Below are 14,445 nucleotides of genomic sequence, written 5' to 3'. Positions count from 1 at the left end.
AAGCCCAAATGGTCCGACCGCTCTGAGTCAACGAAATCCCGTCCTCTGATTGGCTCAAGACCCTCCGACCTCGGCCGCTTGTGGTCACCTGATCTGGATGTTTTCGTGTCACGTGGTAATGCCTCGGCAGATAGAAACAGTCAATACGACAGATCTACATCCAGTTGTCTGTTGAAATTAAGCTTGTATTGTCTTGAACTATCCTACACTCTATCCCAGCCATCACTACTATAACTTACTATGTCCCCGAGCCTGGTTGATGGAAATACGTATGTTCTAGCCTTGTGGCCTGATTTTAGATCCCGACCTTTTTCGGACGGGTGGATCTAGATCGGCCGGGCATCTGGGCTAAGCTCCCCGGGATGTATAGATGTGAAGCTATTGACTCCTTTCTGTTTGGCATTACATCCTACGCTATTTGTTCGAGCCCATTATCCCCGGCAAGCCCGGTCTTTTTCCGCGAATTTCTTTTCCCCAGTCTTTTGCATATTATACGCGACCCCTTTCCTACTCTTGGGGATATCTTCAACCCCTACATCCCGGCCTTTGGTGTCAAAAAAAGAATCAAACCATGATTTGTACATAAGGCTACACTTGCATTTATTGCGCGATGCTTTGTCGTTACTATCCAATGTGTAGTGCTCTAGGTATCTCTCAAACATGCGCTTGTGTGTTGTCGCGTGCGTGAGTCTCGGCTGGCCCTAATGAGTCCTTATAGTCTTTCCTCGAGATCTCATACAGTAAATTTGAGCTGCTAGGTTAAATTGCTTTATATTTACACTGCAACTACTATATAAGTACAGAGGTTGCCGGCGATTCTTGGCTCGGAGTTGTCAGTGTGACTGAATTCTAGACAGCTACTATGCAAATTATATCCATCTCGGCAAACTTGCCTTACAATTTTTTTGGCAGAATTATTCTCTATACAGTGCCAAACAGACTAGTATTTCTTGCGGCCTAAACCGAAAACCTTGGAAGCTAGGTCGATATATAGACTACAAGCACAGATAGTTACTCGTAGTTCCGTATAGTATAAGAGACTCAACGGAATAAGCAAACATTGAACATCGAATATCTTTCGATACAAAGCAACCGCTACAACAACGAAGTTCAATATAGTAAACTCATCCATGATTAGCTAGATTTAAGTGCCGACATTCCAGGTCTTCCATTGGCCAGAAAGCCCCCAAAAATATACACATTAAAATGAATCGTTTCAAATCTTAGTGGATTCAAGATCATACTCAAAACATCAAGGCAACTACCTAACCGAATCACTAACGTGCATTAAAATGGCGCAATAACGCCGAACAATGAGGAAAAGGGCCGGCAAATAGTTTAGCTCGGGGCCGATTCAATAGGCGACCCCCGCACCTATACGATTGGACGACCATGCCCTGATTGCGCATCCATAGATATAAGATCTTAACATAAAGATTCGGGTATTCCGGATGGATATTCGTTTGAAAACTAGTCGGTAGTTTAGTCTTGCGGGGCCTGTCAGTGCGATACTACCGTAAATATATAAATAGGACGGTTCCTGGGCTTTTGAATCTAGTTTCTCTTTGAAGTTACACTTGTTATACTTCCGACATTTCTATAACAATGGGCAAGGTAGAGAGAAGACCAAACTTCCTTGTCATTGTCGCCGACGATCTCGGCTTCAGTGACATCTCTCCCTATGGAAGTGAAATTGAGACACCAACTCTTGCAAAGCTGGCCAAAGAGGGCATTCGTATGACCAACTTCCACACAGCATCTGCATGCTCCCCGACTCGGTCAATGCTGTTTTCCGGAACAGACAATCACATTGCCGGACTTGGTATGAACTATGAAACCCCGCCCTTAAAGAGAAATATGCTTACACACACCCTAGGACAAATGGCAGAATTCATGCGAAACTTCGGAGATTACTTCAAGAACAAGCCCGGCTACGAGGGATACCTAAACTGGCGTGTAGCAGCTCTATCAGAGATCCTGCAAGACTCGGGGTACCACACAATCATGTCTGGAAAATGGTTAGTTTCTACACCCGAACTTTGAATACCACACAACTGAAAGAAAACAGGCATCTTGGAATGACCAAGGAAATTGCACCATGCTCCAGAGGCTTTGACAAAAACTTCTCCTTGCTTCCAGGCGCAAGTAACCATTACAACTATGAGCCTCAGTTGGATGACGGTGAATTCCAGGCACCATGTATAAACACGACAGGCTTCTGGATGGAAGGAGAGAAAATCCTTGATCGAACAGCAGATCTCCCTAAACATTTCTATTCAACTCGCACATTCACCGATAAGATGATAGGTTTCCTTGAAAATCGCACAGAGGAGGAATCGCAGAAGCCGTTCTTTGCTTATTTGCCCTATACGGCGCCGCATTGGCCTCTACAGGCTCCTCGGAAGATTATTGAGAAATACGGTAAGCACTTCTAGCAAATGATGGCCGTGCGAGAACTAATTGGTTTCAGCGGGCAAGTATGATGACGGACCTGATGACTTGACACAGAAGAGGCTCCAACGTCTTAAGGAGTTAGGACTGGTGGATGAGGCTGTGGAACATGCCTCTCCAGTTGGGAAACTTGGCAAAGACTGGAATGAGATGTCACCGGAAGAGAAGAATATATCCGCGCGGAAGATGGAGGTTTTCGCTGCAATGGTTGATCAACTCGATGCCAATGTTGGCCGGGTTATTGAGCACCTTGAGTCTACAGGCGAGCTGGACAATACATTCGTCTTGTTCATGTCAGACAATGGCGCGGAAGGCGCAGCTTTGGAGGCTCTACCGGTATGGATCCTCGGTCAATCTCAGTATACGAACCCTGATTAACTTGTTTCCAGCTCATGGGAGGCAAAAAGACGATGGGAGATATTATTTCCAAGTATTATAATAACGCACTGGAGAACATTGGTGAGCCCGACTCATTTGTGTGGTATGGTATGTATCCCGAGAGATTCTGATCTAGAAATGTCTATCTGGTGAGGTGTGCCTAACATGTCAAACCAGGTGCTCGCTGGGCCTGTGCCGCAACCGCCCCTTCACGAGGTTTCAAGGGGTGGGTAACTGAAGGTGGAATCCGCTGTCCTTGCGTGATCCGCTATCCTCCATTCCATGCCAAACCCGAAGCCATCACCGACGCATTCACTACAGTAATGGATATCCTTCCAACCATCCTGGACTTAGCCGGAGTAGCCCATCCAGGCCCACAGTTCCGTGGACGAGAAGTCGTTCTTCCGCGTGGCCAGTCGTGGGTTTCACATCTAGCCTCAAGTGACTATAAATCCACTAGTGTCCACAAAGGAGACGTCCATATTCATGGATGGGAGCTGTTTGGAATGCGAGCGATTCGGGAGGGCAAGTGGAAGGCAGTTTGGATTGCTCAGCCCCGTGGGAAGGATGAGTGGGAGCTTTTCAATGTAGAAACCGATCCCGCTGAAATCCATGATCTTGCACAAAGTCAGCCAGGTGTTCTCGCTCGACTAGTCCAGCATTGGGAGCAATATTATGCGGAGACGGGGATGGTGCAGACACCCGTCGTTGACAGGAAGATGTGAATCCCACTCATGCCCCGCTGTGTCTGACAGGGATGATCAAGGGGAGTAGCGTGGTTCAGGGTCAGCTTCGTTAATAACAAATGAAAGTGTCCAATTTAACAATTTCACCCAGTCCCATGGGAAACTATATCAACCCAAGTGAGCTGAAAACATCGAGATGCCAGAAGTAGAAAGATATCCCATCGCAATTATTGGGGGAAGACCTGTCGGTCTAGTATCATCAATCCTTCTCTCTCAGCAAAAGATCCCACATCTCTTGTTCGAGCGTTATCCCTCGACTTCAATCCACCCCAAATCATGTGGCATGAACACGCGCACTGTTGAGATATTCCGCCAAATTGGAATCGAAAAAGAGGTGCTGGAGCAACGAGCCCCGCAAAATACAGTCAGTCGCACTACCTGGTGTACAAGTCTTGGGCCAACCAGCCGAGAAATCATCGGACGTGATGCATGCGGAGGAGGAGCCTACCAGGAAGAATATAAGGGATCAAGCCCATGCCCATACGTTATTATACCCCAGATCAGACTAGAGCCAATTCTTGAGAAGAGCCATTGAGCTCAATTCCCAGGGCATCAGATACGGAGTGGAAGTCACAGATACCAAAGAGGATGGCGATCGTGTGATCCTGGCCACCCGCGACACCAACGGGTCTGGTATTTGCCGGTTTGAAGCTCGTTATGTCATCGGAGCTGATGGTGGTCGTGGTCTCACTGACGAACTCGGCATTAAGTGGGAAGGGGAAAGAGACATTATCGATATGGTCTCTGCCCATTTCAAAGCACCTTTGGGTGCCCGCCATCCCGATCCCAGGAATTTCATTACCTGGTTCATCGATCCTTTGAAAGGTGGCAGTATCCGAACAGGATATCTTTATCACCTCGGTCCCTACCCAGTAACTACAGAGACGGAAGAATGGCTCTTCGCTTGCGCTGTCAATCCAGAGAATGTCCAGGACTTCAAGACCGAGGATATGATTGAGCGGATCCATGATACTCTTCAGGTCCCCAATTTGGATACTAACCTCATAAGTCTGTCTCATTGGCGCGTCAACAGTATCGTCGCAGAGAAATACAGGAGCGAAAACGGTCGTATCTTTCTCGTTGGTGATGCCGCGCACCGCATTCCACCTTGGGGAGCTCTAGGGCTGAACACCGGAATCCAAGACGCACACAATTTGGTCTGGAAACTCGGTCTAGCAATCCGCAGCAATAAACTGGGTCGTTATAATGCTCTACTTGATACATATGAAACGGAACGTCGTCCCATCGGACTTCGAGTTTCACAAACCAGTCTGCACAACCTTCTGTCCCATGCCCTAGTTATGGACCGTGCACTGGGGATCTCAACCCAGAACAACACAGAGTCAAACGTGAAAGCCATGGAAGAATACTTCATACCACACTCAACAGAAGGTAAATCAAGACGACAAGCTGTCCGGAATGCCCAAAATATTCTAGACACCGAGTTCCACGCACTCGGCGCTGAGATTGGATGGTTTTACCCCAACATCGATCCAGAAACCCCAATCACCTCCTCGAACCACGGCGGGCAGCTTCTCCCCAATGGTGAATTGAACTGCCTACAACATCATCCCTCACTATTACCTGGGCACCACCTACCACACACATGGCTAGAAAAGAACGGAGTGGTCCGATCAACACGGGATTTGATCCCATGCGACACATTCCTATTTCTTATATCAGGTCCATACGCGGAAGCGACTTATGACGGAGTTACCCGAGTCGAGCGTATCCGGGACTCGGGCTGGAGGGATGCCGATGGCATGTGGGCCAATTTTAAAGGGCATTTAGCCGGCATCCTCGTAGGGCCCGACAGGATCTTTGCTTGGAGAGCCGACCACCATAGCATGTTGGATATGACTGGAACAGGGCTGGCTGTGGTTATAGAACGTCTCACGTCCGGAAGGAGATAGCCTGATTCCTAGAAGTATGTGTACTCCGGTCCCTCTTTCCCCCTTTTGAGAAGTCATACCTAGGAACTCAACTTCACCAGTGTTTTCGGCGTCCTAGCCGCCATATATTCGGCTTTTTCTGCCGATATCGGTCTCAAATAGGTCATCGAGCATTCATTTATGTATTTACCTACACCTTTTTTTTGGTAATTTTGCAAACACCAAATAGTACACTTAGCAAGGCTTCTGAAGTTTGCTTGCGGAACGATACATGGTGCTGTACATAGAAAGAAAGAGAAACAGTGAGGGTTTTTTTACTGAAGAAGCGGCAGGATGCCAGGTAGCCTTTCTAGTCCTGTTGCTGGCTGTCAAATTTCTTGGAGCAACTTTTCGCAGTCTGCCAAATCTGCGTTAAGCCATGTATTGTCCATTGGACCTCGTTGTGACCACCAACCAGATACTCCTATGAAGCTCGGGCCGTGTCCAATGCTATTTCAGGAGCAGATGGCGTTTTCATCGACCTGCCGCACCAGATGGGCCCAATCGAAACATATCAAGAGCTTCCAATTGTGAATCTTGAGGAAGAGGACGTAGGTAGAGACATTGATAATGTAGCATTTCAGCGTTGCCAACACTCCGCACACATTGACTGGGAGGAGAACGTATCTCTGCAACTCTCGGTATTGGGCTGCCCCCTTTTAAGGCACTCGATAATGGGCGAAAAGAGGCGAAAAAAAGAGAGGCCAAAGTAGGGCAAAAATACTATATGAAACGGTAACGTTATACTTGCTTCGAGGTTTTCGTACGAAGACGTTCTAATGCTTTATTACTGGCACTACATACACACTTATGACCCGTGTTGTACATCATCGTTGACCATATCATTACTACCTTGCTCACCGCTTGATTAGGCTTCTGTCATTGATTGAAGCGCGGATGCCAGTGAATCTTCCCTAGTCGTATCCGAACAACGTATGTTCACATCGGTCCTGTGTCTGAGCTTGTGATGTCTTGAGGTGCTCTTGCCGAGTGAAGAACTATGCATGGTAAGCTCGCTGCGCAGGAAAGTATATGAATGAGCAAGTATATACCTTGTCGCACCCGGGGAATCGGCACGCATGTGCACGCTTACCCTTCTCGGTCTTCTCAATGCCACGAGGGGTGTGGCTGTTGTCCTGATCCTGACGGGTCATCATCTGCTGTGGTTTATTCAGATCTTCGAGCAGCACATCTGATTCCCGAGAAGCTTCCGTAGCAGGGGAATTTAAAGGACTCATGTCCACTGGGTCATCCGCGGGAGCATGGTAACCATTGTGTAATTAAATATTGAGTATATTGCATTCATATACTAACTTATTTGTAGATAATCATATAAAAGGCAATAGGAGAGGCGGTGGGAGTATAGAAATGGCGGCAATAGACTGCCATAAGCGGTTAGACTCGACAGTATGCTTATGATAATGCAGAATGGGAAATGTTTCTGCCATGTGTACAGTAGGAAAACATTTGCGTCATAACATGTGGACACAGTGCAGAATCATAACATCCAATCAGAAACTGTGGAGGAATGCAGAAAAGAAAAGAGCGTGGAGAGAGCCGAAGGGACTCCGCAAACTGACTACATCCGGACACCGAAAGCCCGAAATGCGACAATGGGTTGTCACCCCACTGACATTTACCCGGGGTCGAAACCGGGGCGTGTACATCTCCACATAATCTTTTGCAAAGGCCTCCTTCTTTTCTTTCTTCGTCTTCCTCTTTGTCTTCCTCTTCTTCTTCTTCTTCTTGTCTTCCTCTTCTTCCTTATCCTCAACCCCTCGCTACCCCGCCACCCCGCCATGCCGACCCAAGAGCTCGTGCCGCAAACAGAATCCATCGCTGAAGTCTACGCCACAGACGAGGCTTCGCTAGCATCCGTTGCACCGGAGCACCAGCAGCGATGGACTAACCTCATCTCCCAATTCAACAAAACTTACAGCTACCGCCCGGACTTCGTGGCGCGCAGTCCCGGCCGTGTGAACATCATCGGCGAGCACATCGACTACTCGCTGTACGATGTCCTGCCGACCGCCGTGAGCGTTGACGTGATCATGGCCGTCAAGGTGGTCCCTGCCAGCGGTGCGGAATCGATCATCAAGATCGCCAATGTGTCGCCGGAGAAATTCCCCACGCGCGAGTTCAGCGTGCCCCACGATAAGGATGTCGAGATTGACCCCAAGAAGCACGAGTGGGTGAACTACTTCCGTGCCGGCCTGTCCGGTGCTCTGAAGTTCTTGCGCAAGGAGAAGCCTGATGGATCCCTGGTTCCTGCCAGCATGGAGATCCTGGTTGACGGCAATGTTCCCCCCGGTGGTGGTATCTCTAGCAGTGCTGCCTTCGTGTGCGCCAGTGCCTTGGCCGTCATGAAGGCCAACGACCACAACGTCTCCAAACAGGACCTGTTGGATCTTGCCGTTGTCTCGGAGCGCGCTGTCGGTGTCTACTCCGGCGGGTAAGTCCAAAAACCCCTCAAACCCTAAATGACAGTGGAACAAAACTAACACAATGAATCGCAACAGTATGGATCAAGCAGCATCCATCTTCTCCAAGCGCGGCTATCTCCTCTACACCCAATTCTTCCCCCAATTCAGAGCCAACCACGTGCCAATCCCAACAGCTGCAGAGGAAATCACCTTCCTAATGGCCCAAAGCTTCGTGACCTCCAACAAAGCCGACACCGCCCCGCGCCACTACAACCTGCGTGTAGCAGAGTGCACTCTAGCCGCCGTAATCCTCGCCAAGAATTACGGCCTAACCCTACCGAAGGACAACAGCTCGCTAGGCTACAGTCTACGCAACTTCCAAAACGAGTTAATGACCAAGGAAGAACGACTGCACGACCCCCTCGAATACCAAATCGACTCCGTAATCCAAGCAACACAAGACCTCTTCACCAAAGAAGAAGGCTACACGCGCGAAGAAATGGCCCAGCTCCTAAGTATCACCGTCCCAGAACTAGAATCGACCTACCTCTCCGCCTTCCCCGTGCAAGCAGAGCGGTTCCGCCTCCGCCAGCGCGCGCTGCACTGCTTCAAGGAAGCGCGCCGTGTTCTCGATTTCAAGGCTTGTCTCAGCAAGGCGAAGCAGTTGGACGAGAGGCGCATCCATTACCTTGGTCAATTGCTCAATGAGTCACAGGCTTCGTGTCGTGATTCTTATGAGTGCAGTGCGCCTGAGGTCGATGATATTTGTGCTATTGCTCGTCGGGCTGGTACTTGGGGTAGTCGGCTGACTGGTGCTGGTTGGGGTGGGTGTACTGTTCACATGTTGCCGCAGGGTAAGGTTGAGGCTGTCACCAAGGCGCTGCGGGAGGAGTATTATCTGAAGAAGTTCCCTGATATCACGAAGGAGAAGTTGGAGCAGGCTATGGTTATTAGCAAGCCTTCCAACGGGTCTTTCTTGTATGTTCTTTCCCCTTTGAGATGGTCGTGTGTGGTTGGATGGTCATTGGCTAACTTTTGGTTTTTAGGGTTACCGGTGCTGCTATTGACGAGGTTCCTCTTTAAATTTGGTTGCTGGTTAGTGGCAAGGCATGTTTTGGTAAAGCTGCTGACCTCTCAATTGATAAAAATACAAAATCGTCATAGCAAGTAATTCGAGCGGTGTATATATACAACTTGAGTCTTGGGTTGTTTAATAGTAGTATACAGTGGTGGGACATGGTAGATCTTCCAGATTAGGTGTTGATGTATCCAAATTGAGACGTGGACTTTCCTCCTTGAAGACAAGCTCGGCTCTTTTCGGCAAGCCATCACGTGGGTTCCTTGGATTCAGTGATATCAAGGAACGAAGCGCGTCCCTCGATCACGCTTATGGTGCCCCGGAGTAACCTCGCCAACTGCGGGGAACTTGCCTCCAACAATGCCAATGTAGTTCATAACTATGACAGAATGAGGCGTATTGTTGAAGCTCGATGGCAGTCCATCAACCACGCAAGAAGGCCTCAGCGCGGTATGAGGCCAGATGTTGTATTCAGCTGAGAATCGACCGAAATGTTTCAAGTCTTCTTCTTGGGAGGAGCCTTGGCGAAGAAAGCGCTCATCTTTTGCATACCAGACGTGTTGACCTTTTTCAAGTTCTTCACAGCTTGGGATTCAGCAGCTTTTTTCTTCTTCTCTTCTTCATCCTTTCGACGTTTCTTCTCAGCGCGGACATCCTCTTCCTCATCATCCAAGCCACGTTTGCGAGTGAAGTCGGACATATTACGGGATGCCATGGCTTGAGCACGAAGTTCCGCAATCTCCTTCAGACGGTCCTTCAGGGGCTTCAAGTCAAGTGGACTTTCCGCCGAAGCAAGAATCTCATCCAGTCGCGCGGCCATAGCGTCGGGTAGATAGGACTCTTTCATGTAGGACAGTGCCGTGGAGATTCGGAGTAGGCGAGTAACGTGATCCAGGGCTGTTGAGTCCGTACCGGGTGGCTGAGGTACAGGAGTGGATTCCCCAGCGGGTGTTGCAACAGATGGTGTGTCATTTGTGGCTACTGTCGATGGTGAATCCTGTCTCTCTTCCGATTTGGAGGCCGAGTCACCGTCCTTGGGGGGCTCCTGGCTAGTCACGACATCTTCACGCTTGACTGACATCAAGGGGGTTGCTAGTGCCTGGCGAATAAAGCGCTCCTCCAGACTAACTGGAAGTCCTCGATCTGCCATCCGTTCTGCCTTGGCGATCAACTCCTTCACTAGTTTTGTCTCGTTGAAGCGGAACATTTTCTCATCGCCCGCTTCGACCGTATCACATACAGCCTCCACGCGAGCCAAAAGAGAGCTCCTGAATGTCTCATCGTACAGCACCTGGCGAAGGTGCTTCGGCATATCATCATTAGAATCGATAATATCGTCCAATGGCTGGAAAAGGGATTGTCCTGCTTTTGAGGAAGGGGCCAACAATGGGACCATAAAGAACATGGCATCGATAGGCGTCGCTACCAAAAGCTCGGCTATCTTCGTAATTGTAGGCTTCACGGAGGGCTCATCGTTGTCGTTTTTCTCTTCCGAATCAGATGTGCATCGGTGTGTCTGGGGAGTGAACAGGATGCTTCGCGCCATATGAGCAGGCGGTGCAACAACTGTAAACTCGTATACGCCGCGCTCCGGGCAAAAGAAATAACGGCTCAACTCCCCCGATTGGGGCTGAGGCAGGGTGAGGAGTCGCGCATTGTCGCTGGCAGAAGGGAGGATAAACGTTTTGCTTGGCTTCTCCGAGACAAGGGCCTTTGATTGAGATTGTTCAGTAGTTTCTTCAGACTTCTTGCCTTTCATAGGGGCTGATCGGGTCTTCATGGTTGATGTTGAAAGGTAGAAGCATAGAGTGGGAACAGAAGGGGAACGCGACGCGACGCGCCCGCCGTAATGTGATCCGTCACTGCCCTTGCTGCATTAGCGAGTGTTTCATCTTACATCGCGAATTCCCCGACATTCAGTTCCCCTTGTTTCTCTTTGTTTTCTTTTGGGATTCTAGTGTTCGCTCCCCGCATCTATACCCACGGCGCCTATTAGGCGTATCGCTCAATTTTGCGCAGGGGAATGGCCTAAGCCGCCAATCAGGCTATGGTGCTTTCGGTCTTTGATTACCCTTGAACCTCTGATTCATCAGTACGGCTTTCCCTGCGGTCTACGCTTATCGCTTTCTGACAAGTTTTCCCGCAGTGACCGAGCCTGCGTGGCCACCCCAGTCGCCCCGCGCGGCTCTCTTGAGCTCGCCCGCCGGACGAAGACGATACCAAGATATGCAGCGCAATCGCGAGAATTTCACGTCGCCTTTGAAGCGCTCTAGCACTACACCTAATTTTCGATCGAAAGCGAACCAGATCTTGGACGAGGATGATGCGGAAGAAGAGGACGAGGAAACGCTGCAGCTTCAGCTTGCCGAGATCAAAGCCCGCCTGAGGTTGAAGAAGCTCCAACAGAAAAATCGCGGCAGATCTAGCTCCAATCTCGAAGAAGAAGACGCCCGTCCAAGCTCTGCTATCAGCGCCGCGCGAACTGAAACCCATGCCCTGACACCGAGAAGCGCCAAACCAGCCCTTGGAAGGTCGACGAGCGATGACATTCAGGTCCCGGCATCACCTACCAGGCGCGAGATTCCCGCTGTGGATCCCCTATCACCACGGAGATACCAGATGGGCATTGATAAGGGGTGGAAAGCCAGTGATGTGTCGTTGAAACGACCCCCAAGCTCAAGAACGGACCCTCGACCCAGCAGCCAGATTGGTTTCCGAGATGGGGCCATGGCACGTCCCAACGATGTGTTTTCTTCCAGACCACAGACGTCCCCCGGATCTCGAGGGATCAGTCGAATCAAAAGTTTCAGTGAGAGGATGGCTGAGGGCAGAGCAGCCGAGAAATCTCGAATGGAGAGAGCAGAACGGATACAGGCAAACCGCAGCTCGGCTTTCCAAATCGATAAAGCAGAAATCGAGGCCTTTAAGGCTGCCGCAGCTGATGCGAAGCCATCTTCCCCGTCAAGGGAGCGGCCCGCGGAATCCTTTAGTCGCGAGGATATTCTTCGATCTATGGGCCAGGCTCGCCCGTCTGGGCTTCAGCGCAGTCAGACAACTCCGAGCATCCGCCGCACCGAGGGAAATGCTGGTACCAACGATCGACAATCTCATCTCCATAGAAGGAATAACACAATGGAAGAAGCAACAGGGCCATCCCAAGATGGTGACTCGCTCAAGCCCCCCGACTCCTCAAAATTTGAGTCCTACTCATTATTACACCTCTCAAATCGGGTTCTCCCACATTCATTCTTGAGCCGCACACTCGCAGATAAAAAAGTTCTCCGCATCCCCGATTTACTGAAGGCAGTGAAGGCGCCTGCATTCGAGCTCCCCGAAGACATTGAAGGAGACTTTGTGGTATTTGGAATCGTTGCGTCCAAGTCTGAACCTAGGGATGTGAAATCTTCTGGAAACGCAACTGCAAAAACAGAAGACCCCTATGACGATGGCCTGAATAATACAAACAAGTACATGGCTATAACTCTGACGGATCTAAAATGGACCATCGACCTTTTCCTTTTCGGCACCGCCTTCCCCCGTTACTACAAGGTTTCCGAAGGCACCCTTATTGCAATCTTGAACCCAACAATCATGCCCCCTCCCAAGCACAAATTAGACACAAACCGATTCAGTTTGTCTTTGTCGTCGTCCGATGACACAGTTCTCGAGATTGGCTACGCCCGGGATATCGGATTCTGCAAGACCGTGAGAAAGGATGGAAAGACCTGTCAATCCTGGGTGGATGGGCGAAAGACCGAGTTCTGTGATTTCCACGTGGACATCCAACTCCGAAAGACCCAGGGCCAACGCTCAGGAGTCAACGCCGACACCGGCATGTTTGGACCGGGTGGTAAATCCGGAGCACGAACCGGTTTCTTCAACGAAGGAGCCAAGCGAGGGGGCGGCCGAGGCAACGGTGGCTACGGACAAGGTCAGGGATTGAAACGGGACGGCCCTCAGTATGACATGGGATCCCAATCCCTATACTACGTGGCCCCAGCCCCAAAGAACCGCGGAGCCGGTCGCGCCTCATACAACCCCGTCGGAGGTTCTGCAGCAAACCTAATCGATGCACACGATGACCCCTTCCTATCCTCCGGCATGATGGGCCGCGGCTCAGAAAACAAAGAAGAGAAAATGCGGCGACGTCTCGCAGCCCAACAACGCGAACGCGACATAACCCAAAAACTCGTCTCAGGCCGAGTCGGAGGCGTAGGCGCCGAGTATCTCCGCACAAGAACCGGCAATGAAACCCCAAACAGGGAAATGACTCCAGGAACACCTATTTTGCCCAAGAGTCCTTCAGCCACGAACGGGATGGATCTCACCACATTCGGCAAAGCCAGAAATGTCCGCTTGAGTCCCATGAAGCGTGCCCATGGAACACCGCACGGCAGTGGGGTGAAGAAGACGCGGTTTATCACTTCGAAGGGGATTAGAGAAGCTGGCCGGGAGAGTTTGGGGGCACCGGCTGAGGTCACGCCTGGTGGAAGGCAGGCGATCTTGGATGATGACGATGACGATGATTTGGAGTTTGTTTGATGCGTTCTGTGCATCACGTTCTCCGGTTCGCTGGTTATCATTTGCATCCTTTGGAAGGGAATCCTAATTACGCTGTTACGAATTCAAAGCATGTCCCCAGTGGACCAGTTGCATTAGGCGAAGGTTTTTTTGTTCGATTTGTCCATGACAGGTTGATATTATCCTTGTTTAAATCGACGTATTTATTATAGTATGCTCATTTTTCCTTTGTAGCTTTTTTCCTTTGTAGAGTACGGACTTGATCATGGGTGTAGGTCGGGGAGCTTGGTTCCTGGCCATAATAACAAGGGCTATCTGGGTCACGGGACCATGACGTCGAAGCCAGGCTGAAGCAACCGCGTCGGTACAAGAAGTTACTTTACAAAGGACAATCTACAACATGAAGAAAAAGTAGCTATTTGATAGTTCAATTTGGGGTGTTCCGCTATGCCGTCATTTTGCCTCATAATGTCCTCCCACGATTATGAACAAATCCAAGCCATCGACTAGACACATGAAAGTCGCATCCAACCCATCTCAGTCCCAAGTGAGAACCAGAAAAAAAATTCCGGGAATCAAAAGATTGAAGTAGAAAAGGACCGACGAAAACACAAGGTGCGTCGAGGCACAAAGAAAGACAGACCAGAAAAAAGAAAAAAGAGAACGCCACTTATCCAGCCGAAGACGTTGTCGTTAGGTATCCTTGAATTTTCGCAATTCCCAACCCACGCGCCAGTTCACGAGAAAGACAATTGAAAGAAACGCAATAAACGAGGAGATGAAAAAGTGAGAAAATCCCAGAGACCGCGCGAAGACATGATGGTCAATCATAGGGAGAGCAGATTAGGAAAATGGTAAGAACGCGAGGGGATGGATGTGCATTGGCAGGGGGGCAAATGTTGTCGCACATCCTTAGG

The 14,445-nt window shown here is 49.8% G+C and overlaps 5 protein-coding genes across 5 annotated transcripts; 3 read left to right on the top strand and 2 right to left on the bottom strand.

Annotated features, from left to right (window-relative positions):
• Nucleotides 1–1,605: 1,605 nt before the first annotated feature.
• PENARI_c008G03322 (uncharacterized protein) lies at nt 1,606–5,629 on the top strand (the record flags this gene model as incomplete). The annotated part of the gene is made up of 9 exons (XM_022631377.1): nt 1,606–1,822; nt 1,877–2,018; nt 2,069–2,421; nt 2,471–2,787; nt 2,841–2,937; nt 3,007–3,550; nt 4,102–5,120; nt 5,259–5,377; nt 5,552–5,629. 9 exons carry the CDS (start codon nt 1,606–1,608, stop codon nt 5,627–5,629), a joined length of 2,886 nt encoding a protein of 961 aa, XP_022488781.1.
• Nucleotides 5,630–6,420: 791 nt separating this feature from the next.
• PENARI_c008G04046 (uncharacterized protein) lies at nt 6,421–6,744 on the bottom strand (the record flags this gene model as incomplete). Its single annotated transcript, XM_022631409.1, has 2 exons — nt 6,421–6,504; nt 6,559–6,744. 2 exons carry the CDS (start codon nt 6,742–6,744, stop codon nt 6,421–6,423), a joined length of 270 nt encoding a protein of 89 aa, XP_022488842.1.
• Nucleotides 6,745–7,305: 561 nt separating this feature from the next.
• Nucleotides 7,306–9,012, top strand: PENARI_c008G10842 (uncharacterized protein; the record flags this gene model as incomplete). The annotated part of the gene is made up of 3 exons (XM_022631633.1): nt 7,306–7,958; nt 8,026–8,907; nt 8,976–9,012. The coding sequence occupies 3 exons, from the start codon at nt 7,306–7,308 to the stop codon at nt 9,010–9,012; spliced, it is 1,572 nt and encodes a 523-aa protein (XP_022488702.1).
• A 491-nt stretch (nt 9,013–9,503) lies between these two features.
• Nucleotides 9,504–10,787, bottom strand: PENARI_c008G06780 (uncharacterized protein; the record flags this gene model as incomplete). Its single annotated transcript, XM_022631493.1, has 1 exon — nt 9,504–10,787. One exon carries the CDS (start codon nt 10,785–10,787, stop codon nt 9,504–9,506), a length of 1,284 nt encoding a protein of 427 aa, XP_022488771.1.
• A 446-nt stretch (nt 10,788–11,233) lies between these two features.
• PENARI_c008G05523 (Mcm10/DnaG-type zinc finger protein) lies at nt 11,234–13,549 on the top strand (the record flags this gene model as incomplete). The annotated part of the gene is made up of 1 exon (XM_022631462.1): nt 11,234–13,549. One exon carries the CDS (start codon nt 11,234–11,236, stop codon nt 13,547–13,549), a length of 2,316 nt encoding a protein of 771 aa, XP_022488881.1.
• Nucleotides 13,550–14,445: the final 896 nt, after the last annotated feature.

Source organism: Penicillium arizonense (assembly GCF_001773325.1).
Source record: "Penicillium arizonense strain CBS 141311 chromosome Unknown PENARI_contig008, whole genome shotgun sequence".
Taxonomy (NCBI): domain Eukaryota; kingdom Fungi; phylum Ascomycota; class Eurotiomycetes; order Eurotiales; family Aspergillaceae; genus Penicillium; species Penicillium arizonense.
The sequence above is the reverse complement of the archived record's forward strand: the minus strand, read 5'-3'. Positions and strand labels throughout refer to the sequence as shown.